This window comes from Lissotriton helveticus, chromosome 5_1, assembly GCF_964261635.1.
Source record: "Lissotriton helveticus chromosome 5_1, aLisHel1.1, whole genome shotgun sequence".
NCBI classification, from domain to species: Eukaryota; Metazoa; Chordata; class Amphibia; order Caudata; family Salamandridae; genus Lissotriton; species Lissotriton helveticus.
The window spans coordinates 734384696-734412681 of record NC_136065.1 but is presented as its reverse complement, the minus strand read 5'-3'; the positions used below and the strand labels follow the sequence as shown (position 1 = coordinate 734412681).

Genomic DNA, 27986 nt, shown 5'->3' with positions numbered 1-27986 from the left:
CATAACTCTTTGTTAGCTGTGTCAGATAATCACAGGAATTTGTTTACATTTTCTCAGATGAAGGAGAATTGCATCACACAATGAAGTCACAAAATGACAGATTAAATATCACTATTTTTGTTCTTGTGAAATGCTTGGCGTGTACACACTAGACAGCGATGTCAGTTTAAATGTAATGTCATGGAGTAACAAAAGAATACTTACTTCACTTTGTAAATAAAAGTTTATTTTGCTCTTTCAATATATTCTCAAAAACATTGCACATAAAGCATAGACAAAATTAGGTATGCATAGATGTGGATTTCAATAAGTATTTTATTTCCAGAAATTTCTTCAGTAGGTATAACGGTATATTCTGCACCATCGGACACAATCACAAGTAATTATTGTAGGCGATAACATATTTCTCGTCTGTGCTATTCACAGAGTAGAATTTAGGAAAAAATAGTCTCCAATATTCCACAACAGTTTTGTGTACAGCATCTCTTAAGAGCCTAGTAAAGAGCTCTAGTTTTCCCTTCTTTCAATATACTTTTCATTCATTAATGTAAACATCGGCATAACACAATGGCACCCTGTATTTGTCAATAAATCTCTCACTATTAGTATTTTCAGCCCACTGTTGGACTGCGCATTTTTTAGAAATGCAACACTACATTCATTGCCCTGTGCATGCTAAATATGCCATTCTGCACAAAGCGATAACAGGTCAAACAGGGCAACTTTTTACTCTGAGAAATTCGGTGAAACTATAAACATAGTAATTCCGTTACTACTACCATCAGTTGCCTTAACACAACAGATTAATAAATAAAAAAGTATTGACCTAAATAGTGCACTTTACGTAGTTGTCTTAGCAAGCAATGCAATCCGATGCTACTTTTTACACATGTGTTATAGATGCCAATATCTTCAAATACTAACACCACACCTTGTGCAAACGATGATTTATTTTATATAGCATTTATTACAGATGAATGCACAATAAGATCTCAGAGTTCTTCACTTTCAACAACATCTTTTGATGAGGAAGCATTTATTATGTGGTTTTCAAAAGAGGGAAAAGCGGACAACATATCCAATTCTTGACCAGTGAAAGTTTTATTACGGCTGCCACTGGGCCGACCTTTCTTTATTGATTGAGGAATTTGCTGGTGCCATTGGGCTATTGGAAAGAGAAACAAAAGAAGGAATCAAACACAAATGAAATATTGCATTGTACCATTTATTTATCTGCCACTCCTCTTTTTAATTCTTTAGCCTCTTTTTAACATTTCGTGGATGGTCAGTGACACTAATATACTATAATGCCATTTACTGCATGAAACGTATTTTAGTTATTACACAAACCTTTGATGAGAGACCGTCTGGTGTCACACATTAACGATTTTCTTTCTAGTGTTTTTAATTATAGCACATGACCACCCAGGAAGGAGGAAAGAGGGTGGAGTAGCACATATTTATTACAAGCATTCGCAATGCTAATAGGTTTGGGTGTAAAGAAATGTTGTATGGTAATGTGAAGCAATACAAGAAAATAGCATGGCAATGCATATGCATTTGTGTGGTAGCAAACAATGTAGAAAAATAATGGTTAAAGTTAAAAGGTCTGGTGACAGTGAACTTTCAAGCCAGACCTAAAAATCCATGTAGGTTAATGATTGCCCAAATCACATCTGTACTGCTCCCAGAGAAAAAACACTAACTTTTCAAGTAATCAAAGTCATTTTGATTGCTTTACAATATCATGTGTGTGCCCCTAAAAGTTCAAGCTCAGACAACTGGATAAACGAAATGATGACAGCCACGTGGAGGGGGCACACTTTTTTGTGGAAGCCTTCTACTTCTGCCCAATCAAAACATGTACTCCGGGCTCCCAAAATGTGGGCGGAGCCAAAGCCCCTCTCTAGTGTTCTTCACATAATTGTTTGGCGACAGCTGCACTATCAAGTCAGACCATAAAAAGGTGTTTGTGTTTTAATATGCATGAGTTAACTATTTCAGATGTTGATTTACCGTCAGCCGTCTTTCACTCTATCCCAACTGTTCCATTGCTTTATTAAACATCTAGGCCCACATGCATCAAAGGAAAAACCGGTCGCAAACGGGCAGATTCTCAGAATCTGCCCTTTTGGACCAGTATTTTTGCATTTGGGATGTATCATCCCAAATGCAAAAATCACAATTTAAGAAATTGCAAAATTGCGATTACTTAAGTTGTGATTGCATTTAAAGAATCACAATTTGCGATTCCTTAAATGCAATGCAATAAAGTAAAAAGATTTGCGATTTCGCAATTAAGAATCACAATTTACCATCAACTGAAAGGTGATGGTAAATTGCGATTTCTTTGAAAAAAGCACCAAAGTGCATTTTTCAAAGTCCCATGTTACACACACACATGCCCTTGGGACATGTGTGTGCGTAACATGGGTGCACATATCAATTTCAGGGGTGCAACAGGGTGTCCTTTTGACACCCTTGTACCCTTGAAAATGCAAGCACAATTTGCAAGTACCTGTTGGGTACTCGCAAATTGCGGATGCAATTTCCCATTAATTCCTATGGGCCTATAGGCCCATAGGAATGAATGGAAAGCCTTTCCTTAGTTGCGACTCAGAAATTGCGTGTCGCAATTAAGGAATTTGTAGAAATTGCTATTTTTTTTGCGATTCCTACATGCATAGGCTTTTGCGATTCCTTATTAATGAATCCTTATTTTTCGCTAATAAGGAATCGCAAATTATATGTTTGATGCATGTGCCAGCTATCCTCCTCCTTCATTATTAGGCAGTACGAGCTTTCTTTTACTGACCACAAACACCACTTTATTCTGGGAGACTTTAATTTTAATTTCAACAATAAGGAGGATGCCACTATAGCACATATCATTACACATTGCAGAGCTATCAGCCTCCCACAAATAGCTCAGTTCCCCACTCAGATGCCAGTCACACCTTTGATACCCTCATAGCCCCTTCCAGTCTGACCATTTAGTAGAAACATTCCCTTAATATACCTGATCACTCACTTTTGAGTATGAATGCCATTAAACTCATATGTTTCAAGTGTCTCCACATATCAACTCAAAGGAGTATACCTTGGCACAAAATACAACCTGACATACTCATAGCTGATTTTTTTTATCTCACTTGATTTAATGTGTCCAGCTTCAAGTTACTCTGATTACGATTAGACCCGGTCAATTCCTAATAAAATGGCTCCTTTGTCTCTCAAAATGAGCAATGTGATATTGCAATAACCTCCATGGTTTACGGGTGATATTAAAAAAAGAGCTTGAAACCAGGCATGGTATGTCCAATATCTCCCTGAAGATAAAAGTACAATAAAGCTCTTTGAAAAGCAATCACGTTAACAATCAAATTCTCAGCAGTTCTTAATTTCATCTAGAAAACATAGGGAAACTTTTAAGATTATAAATGATCTTCGCAGAAATTCTGATTATATTCCCTAGTCTGTATGTTCACAAGAATTCTGCAACAAACTTTCTCATTTTTGAACAACCAATAACTCTCCTTCACAGGACAATTTAATGTAATCCCTTGCCACAGCTCACAGTATTGATTCCTCAGAATTGTTGGATTATACAGGACTCCTTACTCGGTAGAGGTATCCACTCAATCCCTTAACCAAATTTTATGTTCTTACTATGATAGATTTCTTGACATTGTCAAACCAGGTATACCTGGTTCTCCTTCAGATCCTATCCCTCTGAAAATCCTGCATATACATATATCTGAATCAGCCAAACTCTACAAAATCACTGACCTATCTCTAAATTACAATAGTGTCCCTTCTGAGCTGAAGTAAAGTATTATCAAACTTTTACTAAGGAAACTAAACTTGGATTCTGAGGAACAGATACATTATCAGCCCTAATCTCTCTTTCGCAGCTGTGGCTAAGATCATAGAACGCATTGTGGCCAGTCAGTGGCCTACTTATTTAATACATTCTGTAATCCTTGACAACTATCAAGTAGTGTTCTAAAAAAAAAAAAATCACTGAGTCTGCCCTACTGGTGGTCTCTGACCACCTTCGAATGGCTACAGACTGTACCCACACTACTGTATTGATTCCTGCTGGAAACGTATCTGGGGCTGCTTGTGTTCCCGTTCAAAGGGGACCTTGTCTGGCAATTCAGGCTGGATTGTTCCTATTGGAGCAGGATCAAGGCTGATTTGTATATGGATGGTTCCTGTCTGAGGTGTCATGGAGGGCCAAAATAAATGAAGGGCTTTGATACAGATATAAATGATTAGCAGTGGCTGAGATTAATTCATGCATTCCCTTCATTAGTGAAATACCCCAATTGTGATTGGTATGACCAGACTCAGTTCCCATGCTCACTGTGCCAATGTAACCAAACTACACTAGTAATGAGGCCCAAATAGACCAAAATCGGTCTGAGGTTTTTTGTGTTCCAGTTCAGAGATGACCTTGCCTGTACAGTTGAACTGGGACAGAAAATAGGTCTAGGCACCAAAGTAAAAGCGCTGTCTGATCATTAAAATAAAAATAATAAAAAAGCAGCCATCATCTTCAGATCATGACACCCTGGAAATTTGTGACATGAAGACATAGTGGTCATAGAACCTTGAAATTTCACCTTTGTGCCACCTACAATCCACTCACTTTGCTAATGCTGCTAGAGAATGAGTCAAGGATAGTTTGTTGACAAAATAGTTAATAGTGGGTGGCACCCAAAAGCTTGAATTGTTACAGCCCAGGCTGGAAGAGATTACTAGGAGGTCTAACATTTGCCTTGAATTTCAAGAATGCAAAAAGATAGCAATGACACTTTGTCAGTCTTACCTTAAGTTAACACCACCTGGTATGCTGGAATTTATGTGTGAGGCCACAGAACTCGGTCCTAGGATCTCACTCTCCCCGGCTGCTCCGCTGTGCCCTGCGTCACCCCAGAAGCCACAGACTGATGTGGCAGGGTTCTAGTCAATCCTGATTCCGGTGCTTGCTGTTGCGCATTGTGTTGCTTAATTGTGTGCGCATCTTTATTCTAATTGTGCCTGCTGTTTTGTGTTTTGTAATATTTCTCATTGTTTTGTTGCAGTCCTAGCTGTGTCCCCTTCTGTTTTTTTTTTGCCCCCGCTGACCTGTGACTCCTCCGTCTACTGCCACGCTCCCACCTCCCTGCTGCTCGTCCCTCCCCTTTATAATTGGGGCCGCTGCACTGTCATGCTGCTGGCGCTCCGAAGGCACGCCTAAGGCAAGCCCGTCTGCGCCCATCCGGGGCCAGCGCCAGGACCCCTGGTCCTCCTAGACCCCATCGCTACAGTTCAACCACCCTCAACGCACTCAACCCCAGAAGATACACCGACTGCCCAAGATACTGGCCGAACACACCCATGGGCAGTTCTCGTGCAGGCCATGCCACAGATCCTTCACCATCGACAAGGCTCCAACGACCACCGAAGGCACGCCCGATGCACGCAGCACTGATACCCTGACCTGCATCCTTCTCAATGTGCACTCTCTGCACCAACATGCCGTAGAGATCTGGGACCTGATGGACACCCTCTCACCCGACGTAGCATTCTTCACGGAAACCAGGATCAATGCCTCCTCTGACCCCGACATCGTCAGTGGCATCCCCGACGGCTACAGGATCCAGAGAAAACACAGGCTGGACAGCCCAGGAGGAGGGCTCGCCATCGCACACAAGACCCCCCCGACTCTCCACATCCAGCACGAGTGACCCCCATTCCAACACTGAACACCTCCACTTCCAGATCCAGACCAGCCCAAGGACTATGCTACGCAGCACACTCATCTACCAACCGCCTGGACCTCACACTCACCACGCAACCACCATCATTGAACTCGCTGCACCCCACGCCATCACCTCCATGAACTACATTCTACTCGGCTACTCGGGGACCTGACTTTCCACTTCGACAACGGCAATGACCCCGACTTGACCACTCTCCTCGACAACCTCACCAACCTTGGACTGAAGCAGCTCGTCAACATGACTACCCACAGAGTGGGTCACACCTTAGACCCCATCTTCACAGGAGTGACGAACATCAACTTCAGTCACACTACCCAACTCCCCTGGACCGACCACCACTGTGTCCATTTCACCTTCAATACCACCACCGCACCCAAACCCGCCCCTCGACTGCCACGGTGGAACTGGAGCAAGGTCACAGAGGAACCCCTCTGCACCTCCCTCTGTCAAAGCCCCCCATCACAACAAACGACACCAACTCAGCAGCCAGAGAATTCCACCGCTGGGTCTCCCGCTGCACCGACAAGCTCGCACCCCTCCACCCCACCAAACATCACCCTCTAAAAGCCACCTGGGGGGCGTGGCCAAGATGGCGGAGTGAGAGGACGCACTGCTCGAGTGCTCCCGCCGACGGCCCGAATTTGCACTGACCAGCTGGTCCCTATAGCTTCGGTCGGCACCCCTTTTGTAACGGGGCTAGTCCTGGACCTGGTGTGAGGAGGCAGGGAGCCTGGGTGACCCAGCGGGGTAGCTTGGACCCGGGTGGCAACCCGGTCATCACCGCAGCCGGAGCAACTTTCGCAGGGCCGGGGGCCCGCTGCCGAGAGGAGGAGTGGAGGAGCCGGCCGCGTTGTCTGCATTATCCAGCCGGAGAGCCCGAGGGACGGAGGACGGAGCGGTGGCGTGGACGGCAACGGCCCGGTAGGAGGGTGCTGGAGCTCTCCCGTGGGGCTGGTGGAAGAGATGGCGGGCTGGAACTGAGCTGGGCCGCCATCTTGTGAAGACCTCCGCAGCGCTGGCCTGGCCCGTTGGAGAGACTGGCTTGGGGGGCACCGAGGGGCTTGCAGAGATCGCCGAGGGGCCAGGGGCACTGTCGAGGTCGGGCCCCCCCCGCTGTGGTGTAGAAGGTGCTGCCTGGGAGCTCCGTCGCCGCGGAGTGAGCCGCCATTTTGGAGTGCACTGGTCGTGATGGGCCAGGAGGCCGCAGAATCTGTTGGTGAGCGGGGCAGCGGCGGTTTGGGTTGCCCGACCCTCTGTTGGACAGTGGCCGGGGACTGGCGGTGCATCAGCGGTTGAGGGTGCGGGACCGCTAATCGATCCGGGAGGAACGGAGGAGCGAGGGGGTCCTTGCGGTGTGCACCGGGAAATGAGGAGACTATCCCGGGCCTGCCCCAGACTTGCATTCCCTGCACGGACTTGAAGGGATAAAGGGGACATTTCCGCCGGGACAGCGGCTGCATCTCTGGGCCCCGGAGCGCTCTGGCTGAGACGGAGGTTGGCACCTGGCAGATATCTGGAAGCACTGTGAGGAGCCTGGGTGGCAGTAGTCTGCCGGAATAGACGCTGCGGGACAGAGCTTGTGACGCTGTGGGCGCTGTCGGCTGAGCAGAGAGGCGAGAGAATGGGGCGGCAGGCCGGAGGGCGACAGGCCTTGGGGCCCAGGGGCATTGGCGCACTTGGGAGGCCGGGATCATAATCGGGGGAACCCAGAGAACTCGGAGATGCAGGTCTAGCGGCGGGGCAGCCCCCACCCCGCTGAGCGACCCAATTCACCGGTCCTGACACGCTACGAGAGGAGCGACCAGGTGGGGATGCCGGGGTGAGCCGCTGGACCACCATTTTGCGAGGTGGTTGCAGACCCGGATATCCGAAGACGCTGGAGTGAGCCCAGCAAAGCTTGCGGGTGAGTGGAGCACCTTCTGTTGCGCCATCTGGGGAGTGGGGGCTGCCCACGGGACATGGACTGCCTTACCGGGCGGCGTGGTTGCCTTGATGCCCCCGACGGGTGTAGGAGACACGGCTGTTGGAGCTGTGGCCCGCGAGTAGCTTCATCTGAGACACCCAGGGCTCCAGGAGTATTCATTAAAGCCGGATACGCATATCCTGGCCGGCCCACCGCCTCCCCGACGACCTGGAGACTTATCTAGATAACGATACTAGCTGAGAAGGGGCGAGCGACGACGGCGTGGGAAGATCAGCTGTACCTAGTCTGAAGCGGCGCGGAGAGTGCTATGTCCTCCTCCAGATCCAGGAAGGACAAGGCAATCAAAGACTTGTTCCTCAAATCGCAAACCGAATCCATGGCCTCCACGGCAGCGGCGGGAACCCCGGGTCCGAAGCTAGAGAAGGGAGAGAGATCATAACCTATCACTAAAGCCTTTCTGGAGTCCATGTTTGCCGCCCTGCGGGATGATATCCATACACTCAAGCAAGAATTCACATCTGAGATTCAAGAGGTCTGGAGGGGGATGGATGGCATTGGCGAACGGGTGACGGACCTGGAACATAAAAGCGACGGAAAGTACATGCAGCTCTGCAACAAGAGATCCTTCGGATCCATGAGCAACAAGTAGACCTCCGAGCACACGTCGAGGACCTTGAAAACAGCGCCACAACATGCGCATTCGAGGGGTTAAGCTGGATGATGCCTCGAAAGATCTCTTTTCCTACTCCAGGGAACTCTTCAATCACATTCTGGATAGGCCGCTGGAGACAGAGGTGAATCTGGACCAGGCGCACAGAGTGGGTCTCCCGAGGGCCCCGTCGGCACCGCTACCGGACATACTGGTATGTGTCCAGGATTTCCGCGCCAAAGAGGCCATCCTTCAAAAAGCACGCCAGCTCCATCCTCTGCAGTTTCGGGGGAGCTCCCCCATGCTCTATCAGGACCTATCTGCTCACTCTGCAGAGGAGGAGAACCTTTAAGCCTATCACCTTGCACCTTCAACAACGTCATATCACCTATAGCTGGGGGCATCCGTTCAGGCTGGTGTTTGGAATGAACAATAAGCTATACCAGCTGTGCTCCCTGAAGGAAGCTAGCAAGCTGCTGGGAGTGGAATTGCCGGAGTCAGAGGATGGCGACGTGGACCCCAAGGAAGAGACGGATAAATCCAGATCCAAATGACGGCAGCAGGGTCGCAGACGCCGACTTAAGAAACCCTGAGCTGCGGAGGTAATGGAAGGTAGAAGATCGGCCTTGGAGGCGGTATCCGCAGAGCTTCCTGGTACTCAACCCGGCTGACCCTGGATGCTATAGCTGGCCGAATGTTTGATTCTGAACGGCGCCGGCCATTGGCGGGAGTGTGTGAGGATTTTTTCTGTTGCTGTCACACCCCGGTATCCTTTTACTGATCAACTATGGTTGATGGACTATGTGTCATTTTTCTTTTTTGTTCTCTTTACAGGTTTTGTACTGGGAGGGGGGAAGGGGTTTGGGGGGGAGGGGTTGGTTCATGGTCCACCGAGTGTCTGGATCTATGCTAGGTCTCCAACTCTGGGCCCTATGGGTGCATGCTGTCCTAAAACCGGAGACGCCTCGTGCTTTTAGAGCACCTCCTTTGCTGACCACGTCACCCTTCAGATAGATGCCGGTCACAGAACTTAAAATTCTCACGCTGAATGTGCGGGGGCTAAACAATCCAGTGAAGTGCAGAGCGGTTCTGGTATGCTTTGAGCACTCCCAGGCCGATATCTGCCGCCTACAGGAGACACACCTGCCACCGCCTCCGGTCCCGTAAATTTCCCCTTCAATGTTTTTCATCGAACCCCACCAAGACAGCGGGGGGGGCTGTACTGATAGCCCAGAAGTTTAGGGGCAAGGTCCTACACAAAGCGGCAGAGATATGGGGGAGGTTGTTGTCCTATAGGCTTTCGGTGGGTGACACTACATTCTCGGTAGGCTCGGTGTATGGTCCCAATGAGGGTCAGGAGCAGTTCTTTAATAGGGCTCTCATGGAGGTTACAACTATGTCTGATCGTCACAATCTACTAGGAGGGGACTTAAATTTAGTGCTGGACAATGTTATGGATCGGTCGTGTCAGCGCACCTCCCAGATGGGTGCTCAATCTACGGAAGGCCTGTCCCCCCTAGCCGATTTAGGCTTAAAGGACTTGTGGCTTAGCTTTCCCCCGGGCGAAAGGGGCTATTCCTACTATTCTAATGCACACAAGACATATGCGCACCTTCACTACTTGCTTGCGTCTACACCTACACAAGCGCTGGTCACCGAAGTAGACATGGGGGTAGCTTCCCTTTCCGACCATGCACCAGTGACAGTGGTCCTCTCTCTGCCCTCTGCGCAGTGAGCACGCAGGGTTTGGCGCCTTAGGGAGTCGTTATTACATAGGAAGGAGGTGACCACCAAGATACAGCGCGTTATTTCAGACTACCTCTCACATAACAGTAACACAGACACTGCACTGGCCACTCAGTGGGCTGCGCTGAAGGCGGTTCTCCGAGGGGAGTTCATTGCAATATCGGCCGCGGAGAATGTAGAGCATGATGGTAAGAGGGAAGAACTCACACAGAAAACTAGAGAACTCAAACAAATGCATCAAAGGACGGGGGCTCCTAGGATTTAGAGGCAATTGAAAGCGGCCCGGCAACAGTTGGCGGCTCTCGACCAGGACCGAGCGGAATTCGCAGCGCTGCGATTACGACATGCATACTACACTGGGGGAGACAGGTGTGGGCGCCTTCTTGCGCATAAATTAAGAGAGGTGACGCAACAGCAGACAGTTCAGGAGATTCTACAGGAGGGCGGCATGCGGGTCACGGAGGACCATGATATTGCACTCGCCTTCAGCAACTTATATGCGAAGCTTTACTCCGCAGACCCTCCTGCAAATGGGGAGGAAACTGACTTCCTGGCCTCTGTTCCCCTCCCGTCGCTCTCACAGGATCAGGCGGACCATCTGGAGCATGAAATCCGGCTGGAGGAGGTTATCTCAGCTATCTCCCGCCTGAAACTAGCAAAATCACCGGGTCCCGATGGTTTCCCGACAAGTTTCTACAAAATATTCTGTGTTGCTCCTATACTCATGCGGCTCTTTAACTCCTTTTCGGAGCCGGGAGCGATTCCTGGTGAACTCTTAGAGGCCTCCATTGCCGTGATACCTAAACCAGGGAAAGACCGCACACTATGTGAGACGTACTGACCTATCTCTCTACTCAATGTAGATCTTAAACTTTATACGGGAATTTTGGAAGCCCGATTGGCGCCCCATATGGAGGCCCTGGTCGACCCGGAACAAGCGGGGTTCATACCAGAGCGTCAAACCTCCGATAATACTAAAAGAGCCTTTCATCTTATAGACATGTCGTCAGCCATTGACGCCAAAAAGGCGTTTGATCGGGTCCACTGGCCTTACTTGGAGAAGGTTCTGGGGAAGGCTGGGTTGGGCCCGAAGTTCTGCACCTGAGTGATGAACTGCTATAGATTTCCGGCAGCCGCAGTGCGCGTCAATGGATATACCTCCCCCCGATTTGCCATCGAGCGAGGCACGAGGCAGGGGTGCCCTTTGTCACCCCTACTCTTCGCTCACTATATGGAGCCGCTGGCGCAGCTTCTGAGACTCGACCCGCGAGTGACGGGGATCAAAATGGGGGGCTATGTGCGCACAATCAGCTTATATGCTGACGACGTCCTGATCTCGCTCTGCCGTCCGATGGACTCCCTGCGCGCGGCTTGATGACCTGGAGGCCTTTGCCGCGTTTCCGGGTTTAAAGTTAACATGTGCAATCGGTGGCCCTCGACCTATCCCTGGACAAGCTCACCCGGGAATTATTGCAGGCTCAGTTCCCTATTCAGTGGACGAAGGACGCAGTTCCGTATCTGGGGATTCGGCTTGCTCCCTCCCTGTCGGTGACTGTTAACCTCAATTACGCCCATCTACGACAGAAAATACGGCGCAAGCTGGGGCGGTGGAGACACTACCCATTGTCGTGGCTGGGTAAAGTCGCGGCGGTCAAGATGACTGTTCTCCCCCAAATTTTGCATCTTTTTTGCACAATTCCCCTTCACCCGCCTCTGGGATGGATAATACAGATGCAATCTGAACTGGCGCAGTTCATATGGAATGGGAGGAAACCATGCATGAAGCTGCGGTTGGCGATGTTGCCCCCGGAACAGGGTGGAATAGGAATTCCGGATTTGGTGGCATACTTCCAGGCTGCTCAACTACGCTTCTTAGTGGAGTGGAGTCGGTGGGAATCTGGGAAGCATTGGTTGTTTCAAGACCAAGCCATTGCAGGGCGGCCCCTACAGGGGATTCCATTTTTAAGCAGACAGCATAGGTCCCTTAACTTGTATGCCTCTCATGTCACGAGAGTGCCGCTGGAGGTTTGGGTCGGACGAATGTGAGCCATGAACTCACAAACCTTTCTGTCCCCCTTACCCCTAAAATGGACAACCCGGAGTTTGCACCTGGGATGGACTTGACCGCCTGCGCAAACTAGAGGCTGGCGGGCTGTTGGGTGCTATACCATATGTATACGCCGGAAGACATTATCTCATTTTCCCAGGTTCGGCAAGAGTTCGGGCTGCCAGAGACAGAAAGACTCCGTTATCTACAAGTGAGGCATTGGGCACTCAGTGACCAAGTGCGCCCCACAGCGGACAGACATCTCACCTTTTATGAACATTGGCTAATCACACGTAGAATTGATAGAAAACTGATCTCGGACCTCTATAAGATGCTCCAAGGCAAACACATACACACCTATAGTGCTGGTAGGGCGCGCTTGGAGAGGGAACTATCCAGGACACTATCTCACAAGGAATGGGAGGGGATCTATTATAGAACGTGACACTCAGCGTATCACATGGGGCTGACAGATACCCTTACAAAGATAGCGACATACTGGTACTACACCCCAGAACGCCTACACGAGATGGATCACACCAAAGATGCTAGGTGCGGGCGCGGCTGCGGTCAGGTGGGCACGTTGGCGCACTTGCTCTGGGAATGTCCACAGCTCCTGGGGTACTGGAAGCAGACATTGGATGAAGTGGATTCCCACTTTGATACAGAGATCCCAGGTTTTCCAGCGTATGTAATACTAGGACTCCCAAACTAACCCTGGGCGTAGCACTTCGCTACGCCCACAGAGTGGACGTAGTGTTGCCTACTCCGCCATTTGCGAAGTAGGCGTAGCAGGCAACACTACGCCAACCCCACGGGCGTAGCGAAGTTGCCCGCCAATTGCCCGCTTCCCGCCCTCCCTAAATACTTAAATAACATTTTAGAAAATGATTAAAAACCACTTACCTTGCCCGCCGGGTCCCCGGGGCTCCCTCTCGTCATCGCGCGATTCGCGCCGCCGTCTTGGATAGTAATGCACATGCGCATCCGCCCGCGCATGCGCATTTCTCGCTAAAATTAACCATCAACGCCTCCCTCAGGTCAGGCATCTGCCCACATGACTGGAAACGGGCAGAGGTAAAACCCCTCCTCAAGAAGCCAACGGCCAACCCTACGGACCTGAAAAACTACTGGCCCATTTCTCTCCTCCCCTTTGCGGCGAAAGTCACTGAGAGAATCGTAAACACCCAGCTGACCGCCTTCATGGAAGAGAACTCCATCCTGGACGCCTCTCAGTCTGGATTCCGCAGCAACCACAGTACCAAGACCGCCCTTCTCGCCGCCACCGACGACATCCGCATGCTACTGGACCAGGGTCACACAGCGACCCCCATCCTTCTAGACCTCTCTGCAGCATTTGATACCGTCTCACATCGCACGCTCGCTGCCAGACTTCACGACGCGGGAATACAAGGAGCCGCCCTTGACTGGATCCGGTCCTTCCTTTCCGACAGAACACAAAGGATCCGACTCCCGCCCTTCCTCTCCAAACCCACGGAAATCAGCTGACGTGTACCCGAGGTGATCTATGCTCTTCCAACTTCTACACGGCCCCCCCTCGCCACCATCGTCAGACAGCATGGACTCAACATTGTATCCTACACCTACGACACCCAACTCATCCTGATGCTCATGAAGAATCCTGAAGACACTAGACACTAGACTCTGCTTCCAGGTAGGAATGAAGAACATAGCCGCCTGGATTAAGGACAGCTGCCTGGAGCGAAACTCAGTGAAAACCGAGATCTTCGTCCTTGGACACTGCACAATCGCCTGGGACTACACCTGGTAGCCCCTGGCCCTTGGGAGCCCACCCCCCTACAGACCGCACCCGGAACCTCTGTATCATCCTCGACTCCTCCCTCTCCATGAACCGCCAGATCAATGCTGTCGCCTCCAGCAGTTTCAGCTGCCTTTGCATCCTCCGTAAGACCTTCAAATAGATCCCCCAGACTGCAGAAGGACCGTCACCCATGCACTAATAACCAGCAGACTGGACTACGGCAATGCCCTCTACGCCGGAATCAACGAAACTCTTTTACACAAACTACAAACCATCCAAAACGCCACAGCCAGACTCGTCCTCGGACCACCACGCCATGAGATCATGACCCAGTACCACCGAGGCCTCCACTTGCTCCCCGTCAAGAAGAGGGTCACCTTCAAACTCCTCACCCACGCCTACAAATCCTTCAACAACATCGGACCGACTACCTCAATGAGAGACTATCCTTCCACATACCCAAGAGGAACCTCCGCTCCGCCGACCTCGCCCTGGCAAAGGTTCCCCGCATCCACAGAAAGAGAACCATCAGGAGAGCTTTCTCCTACATCGCAGCGAAAGCCTGGAACGATCTCCCTGTAAACATCAGATGCTCCCCCCCCCCCTGCACACATTCAGGAAGGACCTCAAAACCTAGCTCTTCGACTGACCTGAAGCCGCATCCCCCCCACCCCCCTCCCCCCCAGTGCCTTGAGACCCTCACGGGTGAGTAGCGCGCTATACAAACCCCTGATTGATTGATTGATATACCTTGAGATTTTGTGCTGTTCTTATGGGTTCAGAAGTCCAAAACTTGTATAATGCCATTAGCTAAAAATCCAGGATCAGTAGAATTTGTCACACGCCATATGACCACTGACTACCTGACAACTGTATAGACCCGAGATTGTGGAGAGGGCTTGAAGATAAAAAGTCATAACTGGACTTTTCCACTGCTTTTCCTCTTCATATCGCACCACCGCTTTGTCAATGTGAGAAAGTACTTGTGATGTCAGGGAAAATAGCACTCTTGTGGTGAACTGTAGGCAAACCAGAACTTGCTTCTCAGTTTGTTATTTTGTTCCCCACTCTTCTGAGGCCTGGATCTGACTCCAAACAAATCTGTTAGAAAACGTGCAGGTCTAGTTCAGAGCGAACCTTAACATGATGAAGGTTTTGGCAACTGAATTTCCTCCGGCTACTGCTCACAGGTGTTCATGAAATAAGCTTTAATGTTGCTATTATCAGAGTTGAAGAACAAACGATATGCTGTGTGCCAAGTCAAGATGCTGTTAAACATGCAAGATTTTTTAAAACTCTTTTTATTGTTTTTTAAAGGCACAGAACAAAGCAAACATTACAGCTGGAAAACAAACTGTTGGTTTCATACAGCAGAGATTCCCCTCACCTTCCCCCTTTGACCTTAGCCTCTAGTGTCATGGAAGATTTGTGTGCATTTTTATACAACCTGAATATAACACATTAAATGTATATATTGAGGGTGAAAAAGATAAAGAGGCACTTGGAAGATAAATTTTAGCGACAAAAGGTAAACAAGCATTTGGATGCAATAGGTCTCACATTTGCGAGAGTTATAGCTATTGGCTTTGTAAATGACAATCAGCTAGATTCATCAAAGACCCGTTTTGCGAGTCTTTAATAGCGATTCATAAGGAATCGCTATTAAGGACTTGCAAAACGGCATTCATGTAGTAATCGCTAAATAAATAGCGATTCCTACACATTCCTTATTTGCGATTAGCAAATTGCTAATCGCAAATAAGGAATGACTCCCCATTCATTCCTATGGGCCTAAAGGCCGATAGGAATGAATGGGGAGTATTCCTTATTTGCGATTAGCAATTTGCTACTCGCAAATAAGGATGCGATTTCAAGGGTGCCAGGGGTGTCCAAAGGACACCCTGTAGCACCCCTGAAAAGCAAATGTAGCCAGATGTTGCGCACACACATGTCCGAAGGACATGTGTGTGTGTAACATACCACTCAGAAAAATGCACTAAAGTGCATTTTTCTGATTTTTTGTTATTTACCACGAAGTCTGACTTTGTGGTAAATAGCGAGCAAATATTGCGATTTCGCAATTTAAAATTGGTTAATGAATTGCATTTAAGGAATCTCAAATAGAGATTCCTTAAATGCTATTCCTCGCAAATATACGATTTCGCTATTACCGATTTTTGCATTTGGGATGATGCATCCCAAATGCAAAAATTGCGCTCGCAAAGGGCCAGATTCTGAGAATCTGGCCCTTTGCGAGCCGACTTTTGTTTCATGAATCTGGCTGCAAGTCTTTTACTTATGTGTTTTGGTTTGGAGTGTAGTGGATGTTTGTGGTGTGGAGTGGAATTATGTGGGTTGTATTGGAATTATGTAGCATGTTAAATAGGGGTGAGAGCTGCACAGAATAGATAGAAAGGAAGATAGCGTGGGATAGGTAGTGTATGCAGAAAGTGGATTTTAAACTGTGACTTGCAGATGCCGCAAAATCTTTACTACAAGCACATATGCTGCTGAGCCACTGTGACAACTTGAAGAAGGTTACATGGTGTTATTTTGGGGCAAGGGAGTGGCTAGAAGTTGCACAAACACAGTGTACTCAATCAAGAAACACATTTAATTCACCATTGCATTCTGGGATGCAACTATGCTGTTGGAATGCAAAATTACCATCGTATTGGATCCTTTTCATCACTCTCTTGATTTGCAGTGAGGTCCTGTGTTCCTTTGTGTTAAAACTAATTCGTAATTATAAGACATTGATTATATGTAGTACGCTCCTACCATTACTAAATGCTTTAAATAACAAGTATTACCCGTACCCAATACAATAGTGCTACTATCACATAGTTCAATGGTACTGAATTTACCGATCTCAGAAGGATGGAATGCAGACAACCTTAATCAGATTTGACCGCTTGAGCTTCCAATCACTGCATTTGTCAATGGTGACAGTCCAACTTGCAAAACCATCCTTCCATTTTACAATGTTAATCCAGCGATCAGGGATCAATAATTTTTCATAAACAAAGGCCCATTTACACTATCCAACTAATCCCTTCATGCTGGGGTTCAGTGTGATGCAAGTTTATACCTAACTTACCGAATTCACAATAGAACCTGCATTGCTCTTTATATTTGTGGCTACAAACCTATAGTTGAGAAGTTAATAGCAATAGTTATGTACTTATCTATACTACTAAATAATAAAGGTCTCAGTGTGTAATTTATAATATTCATCGGAAAAATAATGAAAATGATTGCTCATCTAGTACAGTCACACAATGCAAAAACAGATTATCACAGAGAGAAAATATTTGCAATGTATATAATCAAACTCATGTCAAATAAACAATGCATTGAAGGAGTGGACAGGGGAAGGGAGAAAAGTTTCAGAGACAAAACACATTTGCAAATGAATATCCAAATTCAGAGTATTATCTATACTAACCCAAGAATCAGGGAAGTCTACCCTATGGCCGAAGGGCAGTAAGGCCCCTCAAGAAGAGTCGAGTGGCAAATATTAGGGCAGGAATCAGGGTAAAGCCATGGTACGGGGGGTGGGGGGGTGCAGGAGGAGGAGAAGGAGGGGGGGGAAAATAAAAATAAGACAGGCATGACAAGTCAATGTGAAGATATAATGATATTAACAAGAAAGAGAGTTTCAAGGAGTGATAAGAAAGGGGAAGCGGTTTTTGATTTAATGTATATAAAATGACGTACTGCAGTTGTCTTGCCTGGAATGTATATGGCCTAAACAATAAGACTAAAAGAAACTTAGTTTACCAAGAACTAAAAATGTATGATGCACAGATAGTAATGCTTACAGAAACTCATATATGTTTTAAGGATAAAAAATTGTTGAGTCAATTGGGGTACGAAATGGTGATCTGCACGACTTTAAATGCACCAATAAGAGGGGTGGCTATCTTAAAGAAAAGATATTGGCAAGGGGAAGTTATTAAAACGGCGGCAGATAAGGCTGGGCGGTGGGTAATAATGCAAATACGACTGAAGGGCACCCTATATGTTTTTTGCTCAGTGTATGGTCCTAACAAAGATGAGCCACGGTTATTTGATTGGTTAAATATTGAATTATTATCTTGGTCAGGAGAGCTTATTCTAATGGGAGACTTCAACTGTGTATTGAACTATCAACAGGACACAACTAAAAAGGGAGTAGGATTACGTATGCGTAAAACTAGAGCTGCTATACTAGAACTAGCTAAAATACATAATATAAAAGATATTTGGCGTAGCCTATACCCAGGCTTACCTGGATATACATACTATTCATCTCCCCATAAACTTTGCTCTAGGATTGATCTAGCCTGGGCTTCAGATGAATTACTGAGCAGGGGAGATATGAAGGTCATGCCAAAAATCTCATCGGATCATAATCCCATAATATTTACATTTGACTTAGCCTCAGGCATAAAAGAAGGGCGTTCTTTTACTTTTCCAAGATACTTACTCTCGGATGAGGTCTTTGTAACCCTGCTTAAAACACAGATAAAGGAGTTTATTACATTCAATAAAGATACAGCTAGTATACTTTCAGTTTGGGATGCCTGTAAGGCTTTTATTAGAGGAACTGCGCAACAATATATATTTAAACAAAATGCAACAAGGAAAAAAGAAATAAAGGTAATGACAGATAATATTTTACATATTGAAAAACTATTGGCCGACAGGCTTAAAGAGGAGCATCGGAATAGCTTAGATATATCACTTCTGGAAAATAAACTTATGAGTATACGTACAGATATGAAAAGTTCTTTCAGGGAAAATAGCAGGTGTAAGATACTTAAATACAAAATCTCACAATACGAATCTGGGGATCGAATAGGAAAGCTTCTGGCATATAAGGTAGCGGAAGAGCGAGCCTCGACACTAATTAAATCTATAAAAGGCCCCAATGGTATTATATATACACAGCCGGTAGATATAAGGGAGCAATTTGTTTCTTACTATGAAGAATTGTACACCCCAGAGACTAGGGCTAGTTCAGAGCAGATCCAATCTTACTTAAATGATAATCTTCCCGCAAGACACTTTTTAGATCAGGAGATTTTAGATAATCTGGAACAGAATTATACAATAGAAGAGTTACGCATAGCTGTGCTCTCACTCCCCTCTAATAAAGCGGCTGGGGAAGACACGATCCCTATTGAACTATATAAAATCTGTGCCGAAGAATTACTTCCTCTTTTCTGTTCAGTTGTGAATTCAATAGGCACATTAGGCAAAGCCCCGGAATCCTGGAAAACGGCGAAAATTATGTTTTTTCAAAAAAAACACAAACCTCCAATGGAATGTGGGTCATATCGGCCTATTTCTTTAATAAATACGGATGCTAAGGCCTATTCTAAACTAATATCAATGCGACTGGCATCTCTTATGCCGCAGTTAGTTAATGAACAACAGCATGGTTTCATAGCTGGTAGGGATACTACTGCCCATGTTAATATGGCGATTACGGCATTCGATATAGCGGCAACTAATCTCACCCCACTCGGTATGATTTTACTGGACGCAGAAAAAGCGTTCGACCGAGTGGGGTGGGATTATCTGTGGAAAGTGTTAACGCAGTATGGGTTTAAAGAACGCTTCCTTAGAGGTATACAGGCCATATACAGGGATCCTAATGCTAAAATCAGCTATGCGGGGGTACTTTCATCAACTTTCACAATATCAAGGGGGACTCGACAGGGGTGTCCACTTTCACCCCTGTTGTTTGCCCTCTCTATGGAGCCTTTTATAAATGCCCTGCAGAACCAAGAGAAGATAACATCGGTAGAACACGAACATAAAACTCTCAAAATTACTGCATATGCAGATGATTTAGCTATATTTACTACCAATGTAATCGATGCTCTATTAGGAATTACAGAAGAAGCGGAAAAATTCGGTGACATTTCCGGCTATAAATTAAACTTTAATAAAACCCAAACTATCATGAACTATCAAACCAACCAATCAGTCACTGGGCTATGTAAGTCGGCTGTTTACTTAGGGGTGACTATATCTTCTAAAATAAATGAAATAACCAAACTGAACTATGAACCTTTACTTAAGCAGGTTACATCAACGCTTAAAAAATGGCACAAAATCCCATTGAATATTCTGGGGAGAATTAATTTGATAAAAATGAATATCCTGCCCAAATTCTTATATTTTTTTCGTTCTATTCCCCTCCGAGTTAATAATATATTCTTTAAGAAGTTAGAAGGAATATGCAGTAGCTTTATTTGGAGCTACAAAAAACCCAGGAGGTCTATGGCGATACTAAAGTTACCCCTAGAGAAGGGCGGATTAGATTTTCCGGACTTTAAGTCATATTATTTTGCATCTTTTATAGGACGCTTTAGGAGCTTATTAAATAGGAATAAAAAATTTTTCTTTCACCAATTTATGTTAGGCATAAATTCATCACAATTTTTAACAAGAATACAAGACCCAAATTTTTTCAAACGCGTCAAATTTAAGACCGCAAGGGACATGGTAGCGATTTTTAAATTAGTTATGAAATTTTGTGACACCACTTATTTTCACTCAGACTTACCATTGTGGGACAACCCAGGGTTACCTGGTATTTTTAACGATAAAGTCGGGAGAGAGTGGGCTAACTATGGGATTAAGAGATTGGGAGACCTATATGGCCCCGAGGGCTTTCTTCAGTTCTCGACATTACAAGTAATATATTCGCTACCAAGTGAAATGATACTCAAATATCTGCAAGTAAGGGACTATTTTTTACGGAAAATGAACCTGAAAAAAATTACTAGCTCGGACATTTGGGAATTTTTGTACAGCTCTAAAGAGAAATCACTAATTAGCACAGGTTACAAACATTTAATTCAGCATAACTCGGATGATTGTCCTCGACTGTCTCAAAAGTGGACGATTGAATTAGGAATCAATGTGACACCACAGAATATCTCAAATGCTTTCACAATTCTTAATAAAACTATTTATTCCTCGAGCTTAAAGCTTCAATTATACAGGACGGTCAGCCAACTTTATCATACGCCCCAGAATATTGCCAAATGGTCACAAGATATTGAACGTACCAAATGTCCTAAGTGTGATCTGGTGGCAGCAGATCTTATTCATATGATCTATTCCTGTCCAGCACTGAAATCGTTCTGGCAAGAAATAGAAATTACTCTATATCAAAAACAGCTGATTAGTTCTCCACTTAATTCATCTATGGTTTTACTTTCTATACATGAGAGGAGCAAAAATAATCTAAATTGGTTAGACATAGCAATTTCCTGTGCTAGATTGGTAATAGCTAGAGCTTGGATATCACCGAACCCACCTCATAAGACTGAGTGGCTAATGTTATTACATGAGATATACACTATGGAAAAAGCTCTTGCTAAGAACAGGAGCCGGAAATCTGTAGATAGATTGGAAAGGATTTGGGCTAATTTTGTATAAATGTTATGTGTTATAAGATGAACTTTCATGTGGTTTCCCCCCCCCCCCCTTTTTTTTTTTTTTTTTCTTTTCTTTCCTTTTTCTCTTTTTCTTCTGTAAAAAGTCTTTTTGTTAGGCTGAAGCTGTAACATCTAAGGAATACTGGCTTAATTAGTATAATGATGCTATCCCGGATATCACTCTAAATTATGGTATGTTATTTTTTGCTACATTGTCTTTCAGTTTGTGACTTGTCTGCCAAATAAAAAAATAAAAAAAAAAAAAAAAAAAGGAATCAGGAAACAGGTAGGTCTCTATCTGGTAACAGCAAACCAATGACAGCGACGATCTCCCGCTACCTAAACACAAGTCGACCTAACCATACCCAAGGGGACTTTCAATTATACCCTAAAACCTAAATGTCCAACCCACATATGTTTCAATATGAGAACAAACTCTGTCTCTCATTGGCTAAGTCTCACCACTCTCATCATGACCATTTTGTTCAATGTCTCTTGATCTTAAACATTCAGCATTATGACAGATCCTTCCCAGGAAACAACATTGAACACAATCATAGTAAATATTTCCTGCAGTTCACTACATGTTGCAAATCTCTGCGCTTCCATTGTTTGCCTCTGCCATCTCGTGAAGGAAGTTGCTCACTTGCACTGATATCATCATTTCTTTTCCGAAGCTTGTCAGACTCACAGTGCACCACGAAGGTCACATTTAGCTTTTGTGTTCCCTCTTCTCATTCAAATCCTTATTTTAGACATTTTAATTTTTCCGCCAAATATTAACACAAAACTGGCATGCAGAAAAGTAGGCCCATGCTTGCTTTTCTACAGAAAACAAACACAAACATTTAATATTTTCATGAAATGTAATTTCATTGCACACCATCCCGGAATTGCACTAACCCATGCACATCCTGTGTTATTTTCCTAGCAAAATATTAGCATGCGCAAAAGCATTTCCCCTTACTTTAGCGTTTTTCTAATACTATTTTTCACAGCACACTGTTGAATGTTACTGAGGGTTCAATCCGAGCAGGTTTTATTTTCTCAAAACCTAGCTTCATCAATCCCCCCTTTGATGGCGTTTTTGAGCCATGATATAATACTCAAAAATTGAATTTGCCACTTATCTAAAATACTGTACTTCTTTCTCGTTTTATCATTCTTTCGTCTAAATCTTTCATGATCTCATAGTAATTTCCTCTCATGTCCTCTAATTCTATCTCTTCTCTCTTTCTCTTTCTAGCTCTAAATTTAAGTTCTGATACCTCTTTCTTTCTACACTTGTATTTGCAACATTTATAAATCATAATAATCATTAATATTATTACAACTACTGAAGTAACAGGTATTCATTTTTTCCCTAATAAGCTTCTCCCTAAAGTAGAAAACCAATTTCCCACTGAGGAAAAATTCCTACCAAGTTTCTCCCTTGCACCATCAACCTTCAATTCAGTCAAATCCTCATGAAGTTCTGTAATATTTTTAATATACCTCTCAAGATTTTTACTTTTGTCAGGGATATAAGTACAGCATTGTTGTATTTTCATCATGCTACATACGCCACCCTCTTTTGCCATTAATAAATCTAAGGCAAGCCAATTTTGCCTCAGTGTTTCAAAAATATCCCCTATTATTTCGGAATAACTCGCTCATCTCTTATTACGTGTCAGTCTCTGTTTTATTTAATTAACTCTGTTATTCTTATCTACATGGTACACTTTTGGAAATACTATACCTAAATAACAACATCCATACAAACCTGTAGGTAACCTATGGTAGGCATTCTTACCACACACATAATAAATTCCGGGGAAACAGGATCAGTTCCTCCTTTCAGTCCCCAACTTCCTTTTATCAAGAAAGTATGCTCACATTCACTAGAGCCAATGAAATAACTATGAAGGTCAGTCTTTTCTCTGAGCTCACAAAGTCTTCCTCTATGTTGAAAATCTAGAGTCATGGCAGCGTAAGTCTCACCTTTTTTGTAATCACCCTCTCTGAAAGCCCATGGAGGTACATGAGACTTTTGCTCAGCAGCTTTCTTTTTGAAATCTCGTCTTCTATCTTCTACCATATTCATAAATTCTATTTCTTCATGTTGCAATTTACAGGTTAAGTTATTTCTATGTACATCTATTGTATCTATTGGTTTGTTACTAATGAAAACACCTCCCATGTATGCTGCATAAACAGGACCACAAACAATTTTTAAATCTCTCCTAACAGGAATTTCAGAAAATATTAAATCAAAATTAGAGCAGTAATACTCGAATCCTTCCCTCTCATAGAACAGACTTATTAAAACACTACGAGAAACACCAAAACTTAAAGGTAGGTGAGGATATGTCACCCCCTCTGATACAGACAATGTTTTTTTTAAAATTTATTTATTTTAAAAGTTTTATATAGCGCTAGCTTGACCCATGGGTATCAGAGCACTTTACATATACACAAGAGATAAAGGTTGCATTACATAGCATGATCTAAGGAAGCAAAAAAAGATATAAGCAAAAGCATAATAATTCGTCAAAACAGTGAGCGATAAGGTTGCATTACATGGCATGAACTAAGGAAGCGAGGTCGATAAAGCAAAAACATAATAATTAGGCAAAGGGGGAGGGAGACAAAAAAAGTAGGTGGTTGGCACAGTCTAGTAACCTTCCAGTCAATGGTGTTGGCAACCCTTGCTTTCACGCATGCACCACCAGTACCACACGGCTACTGCTGTAGGCACACATCTTTTTAGACTTGATCTGCTCTTGTGTGTTTTGTAGTCTGATATTGGGGAGTGAGCAGACAGGTCATAAAACTTTCCCCTTGACCCTCCCATACCCTTTTTGTTGATAGTATTTAGTGCAACTTTTCAGTTGCGGGTCTATTTAATCAGGATGTAAACGCCGTATAGTTTACTCCTTCCAGCTCACCCAACCTAATTGTGTGTGTGATCTTCTGTCTGCCTCCACTGCTCATCCCAGGATAATAACATCCCATCCAATGATGTTTAAATATAAATAACCCTTCATGTTGCTAGTCATTGGACTTAATACATATTGAACAACTATGAGACATTTGTCTCTCGAGTAATGGCTCTAGATCTATTTCCAGACACTGATGGTCCCTTTTCCCAGTTATCTGAAGAGATACTCTCCTATATAGGTCTCTTTACACATATCTATTACATGACCTCATGTGAATGAAAGACGACCTTGATAAAATTCGTCTGACTGTATCTTATTTTACAGCGGTATAATGTGCGCTCATAATTCACACTCCTAACAAATATATAACCTTTTACATTTGCTGAACCCCTAGTGGAGTATTCCGCCGGTTTTATGTTCAAGGAGTAGTGTCTCCTTCAAGGACATACGACTGTGTCCCCCAGTTTTATTTATGCCAAATAAAATAATGTTTTGACTCGTTAAACCAACCCACACAGGAATAGAACCATTAATATGGATTCCTATGACCCTACGGGTGGTTCAGAGCGCGATGTCTGCAACAAGGTCCTACGAGTGCAGATGAATGCGCATGCGCGAGAGAGTAATGCGTTGCATCTCCCCGCGCATGCGCTCCCGAATGGAGAAATGTTTCGGAATCATTGCGCGACCCTGCCTAGCCGTACGATAACGGAGGGTTAGTGCTTTGTGCAGTGAGGCTATATTAAGAGGAAGGGCGTTTTTTTAAAACTCGCCTCCACTTCCGCTCGCCATCAGTATCGAGGTACCGACGGAGAGGTGAGACGCCCGGATGCCCAGTACCATGCTTTTTTACTTTACTAGGATCTAGGTTTTTTGTTAAGGGGATTGTGATTTTGAGTCCAATGAGAGCCTTGTACTTGTCACGGACTCTGTGCTGGGATGGGGAGGCTATCTTCTTGTTTCCCCTACAATCTAGTACTGGACATTTGGGAATACTTTCCAGGCAGCCAGTCATAGGCGCAGGTTTAGATACATTACTAGCACCCTTGCGCCTTGTTTGCCAATAGGCCATGGTCATTAACAGGTCTCATTCCATGAAAACAGTTGGGATACTATTATTCCTTGAATGTCATTAAATATGCGAGATTTACGCGCCCTGGGCACTGTCAGTGGTAGACATGGTAGGAGAGTCACTATCACACGTCCGTTGGGTTTCAGTGTAAAGTCATTTGGCCAAGACACGGTAAAGTGAAGTGCTTACTGAGTCTTCTTCTTTTTACACTACAGAGCGGGGCCTCTTCCTCCCGAGCGGTTGCCGGGTGAGGTGAGGTCGTCATCCACACAAAGCTGGGTGAGTATCACGCTGAGGAAATGCCTCGGTGTGATCAAGCATATATGCTTTAGATTCATGTAAAAATCATATTTTTCATGTATGTGTGCCTGCACGGTTTCTATGTGTGTGCGCCGTGTTGTGTGTGTTGAACCTGGTGTTGTCTGATACAGTGTCTTTTGTTTGTCAACAGGAAGAAGATTCATTTCTCTCCCTGCAGTGGACACTTAAGTATTCACACTCTCGATATATAAGTAACTTTGTCGGTACAGGTCTATTATTCATCATTTATACACTTTGTATGTACTTGTAGTAGCTTAATTTTTGTCATCGGTCCTGAAGAAAGCTGGGCTAGATGCCCTTAAGCTGAAACATGTCGACCATATCACATTGCGCTAGAGGGTAGTCATGCTACCCAGCGTGCTTTTTAATCTTTAACATCCGCACTTCTGTCGCAATGTCTCCAGGAGTCCGGATTGTTAATTTTAATTTTATTTACATTATTATTTGAGCACTGCACTTTTTTCATTCATCACTTTAGGATGCATGTCTATGATGATACTTTTTACATCCATTCCTGCACCGACACTATATGGTCGGTTTTGGGATGGCATGATTAACATTTCCCACATGACGTAAACTCCACCACATGGGTGGTCTGATGGGAATTGTGTCAGCCTCCCTCGACTTCCAGTCAATGGTGTTGGCAACCCTTGCTTTCACGCATGCACCACCAGTACCACACGGCTACTGCTGTAGGCACACATCTTTTTAGACTTGATCTGCTCTTGTGTGTTTTACAGTCTAGTAACCGCCTATCCTTGATGGTCAAGTGAGGGGGGTCAACTAGGTTATCAGATTCTAGGTTAGTTGACCTTGGTTGGTAAAGAATTTGCTGAGGAGTTGGAGTTTCAAGTCCATTTTGAAGCAGGAGATGGTGGGGTTGAATCTGAGGTCTTTAGGGAGTGAGTTCCACACACATCCTGGGTACATTACCAGAGAAGGCTCGACACTGAGTGGTTATCCTTTTCACTCTCAGAGGGATGAGAAGAAGTGAGTAGGAGCTTCTCAGAGTTTTGGATTTTCCTGCTTTTACCAGTTTGTTCTTAAGGTAGTTGGGGGAAGATGAGTGAATGGGTTTGTGGGTAATGCAGACCAGTTTGTAAAGACATCTACCTTCTATGGGAAGCCAGTTGAGGGAGTGGAGAGCTGGTGTGATGTGATCAAATCTTCTTACACCGGTAATGAGTCAGGCTGCCACGTTGAGGAATGACCTTAGTGTAGCTAGGTGAGCTTTCGGGGTCCCTGTTAGGATAGCGTTCCCATAGTCCAGTTTGGAGAGGACTAGGGATTGTATGAAAGGTTTAATTTTCTTGAGGTGTTTTAGTGAGTAAAGAGCACCTTTTGCTGAGTTTTTGATGTGGTCTTCCATTGATAAGTTCTTGTCCAGGGTAATGCCAAGTGACTTTACCGAGTTGGATAGGACGAGGGAGCAGTTTATGGCATCAAGATTCTGGATCCAGTCTTGGATTGGACGGTGATTACTTTTTGGAGAGAACAATATTAGTTCTGTTTTGACTGGGTTCAGCTTTATGTGGTTTGCATTGAACCAAGATTAGATCTTGGTTAGTGTGACATTGAGGTGACTAATGTCGTTGGGAGGTGGCAGTTAACTCCTGCTTGTTTCAGAATGATTGTCAGGGGTTCCATGAAGAGATTGAAGAGGGATGGTAAGAGGATCGAACCTTGCAGGACCACAAGTGTGACTTGTGTTGGCCTCAAGAGACAGGAGTTGATTTTAATTTGTTTTGAACGGTGCTGAAGGAAGGAAGTGAACCATTTTAGTACTAAGCCTTTAATGCCAGAGCACCTCTTCAAAATCTCAAGTAAAGCTGGATGATGTATTGTGTCGAATGGATGAGGAGACAGGCTTCGCCTTCATCTAAGGTTCTGTGGATATCATCAGAAATATTAAGCATCGCTGTTTCAGTGCTACAACCTTTCCTGAATCCCGATTGAAAGGTGTCGAGGAGGTTGAAATTGTCAATGTGTTTGTTGAGTTGTTGGAGAATGCACTTCTCCAATGTTTTAGCTAGGAACAGGAGGTTAGAGATAGGTCTAAGGCTGTTGAGATCATTGGGGACGGCTCCTGGTTTCTTGATCATGGGTGTGATTTGTCCTAGTTGAAGGGAGTCTGGGAAACAGCCTGACGTGAGAGAAGAGTTGATGATTTTTGTCCAGAAAGGGGTAATGATGTGATTGAGTTGTTTGACTAGTGTGGGAAGAGGGTTTTAAGCTTGCAATTATGTTGAAGACCTCGTTTTCCGACATGGGTTTAAAGTCTGACCATTGAGCATTATTTTTCGGGTGGAG

General features: G+C 44.9%; 1 protein-coding gene across 1 annotated transcript in view; it reads right to left on the bottom strand.

The window, feature by feature from the left end:
• Nucleotides 1–204: 204 nt before the first annotated feature.
• The window catches only part of MYPN (myopalladin), a 2138596-nt gene continuing 2110814 nt past the window's right edge, over nucleotides 205–27986 (bottom strand). The window contains exon 20 of the mRNA XM_078643205.1: nucleotides 205–1165. Coding sequence (XP_078499331.1) covers nucleotides 993–1165 — 173 coding nt within the window. The 3' untranslated portion in view covers nucleotides 205–992. The remainder of the gene's footprint in view (nucleotides 1166–27986) is intronic.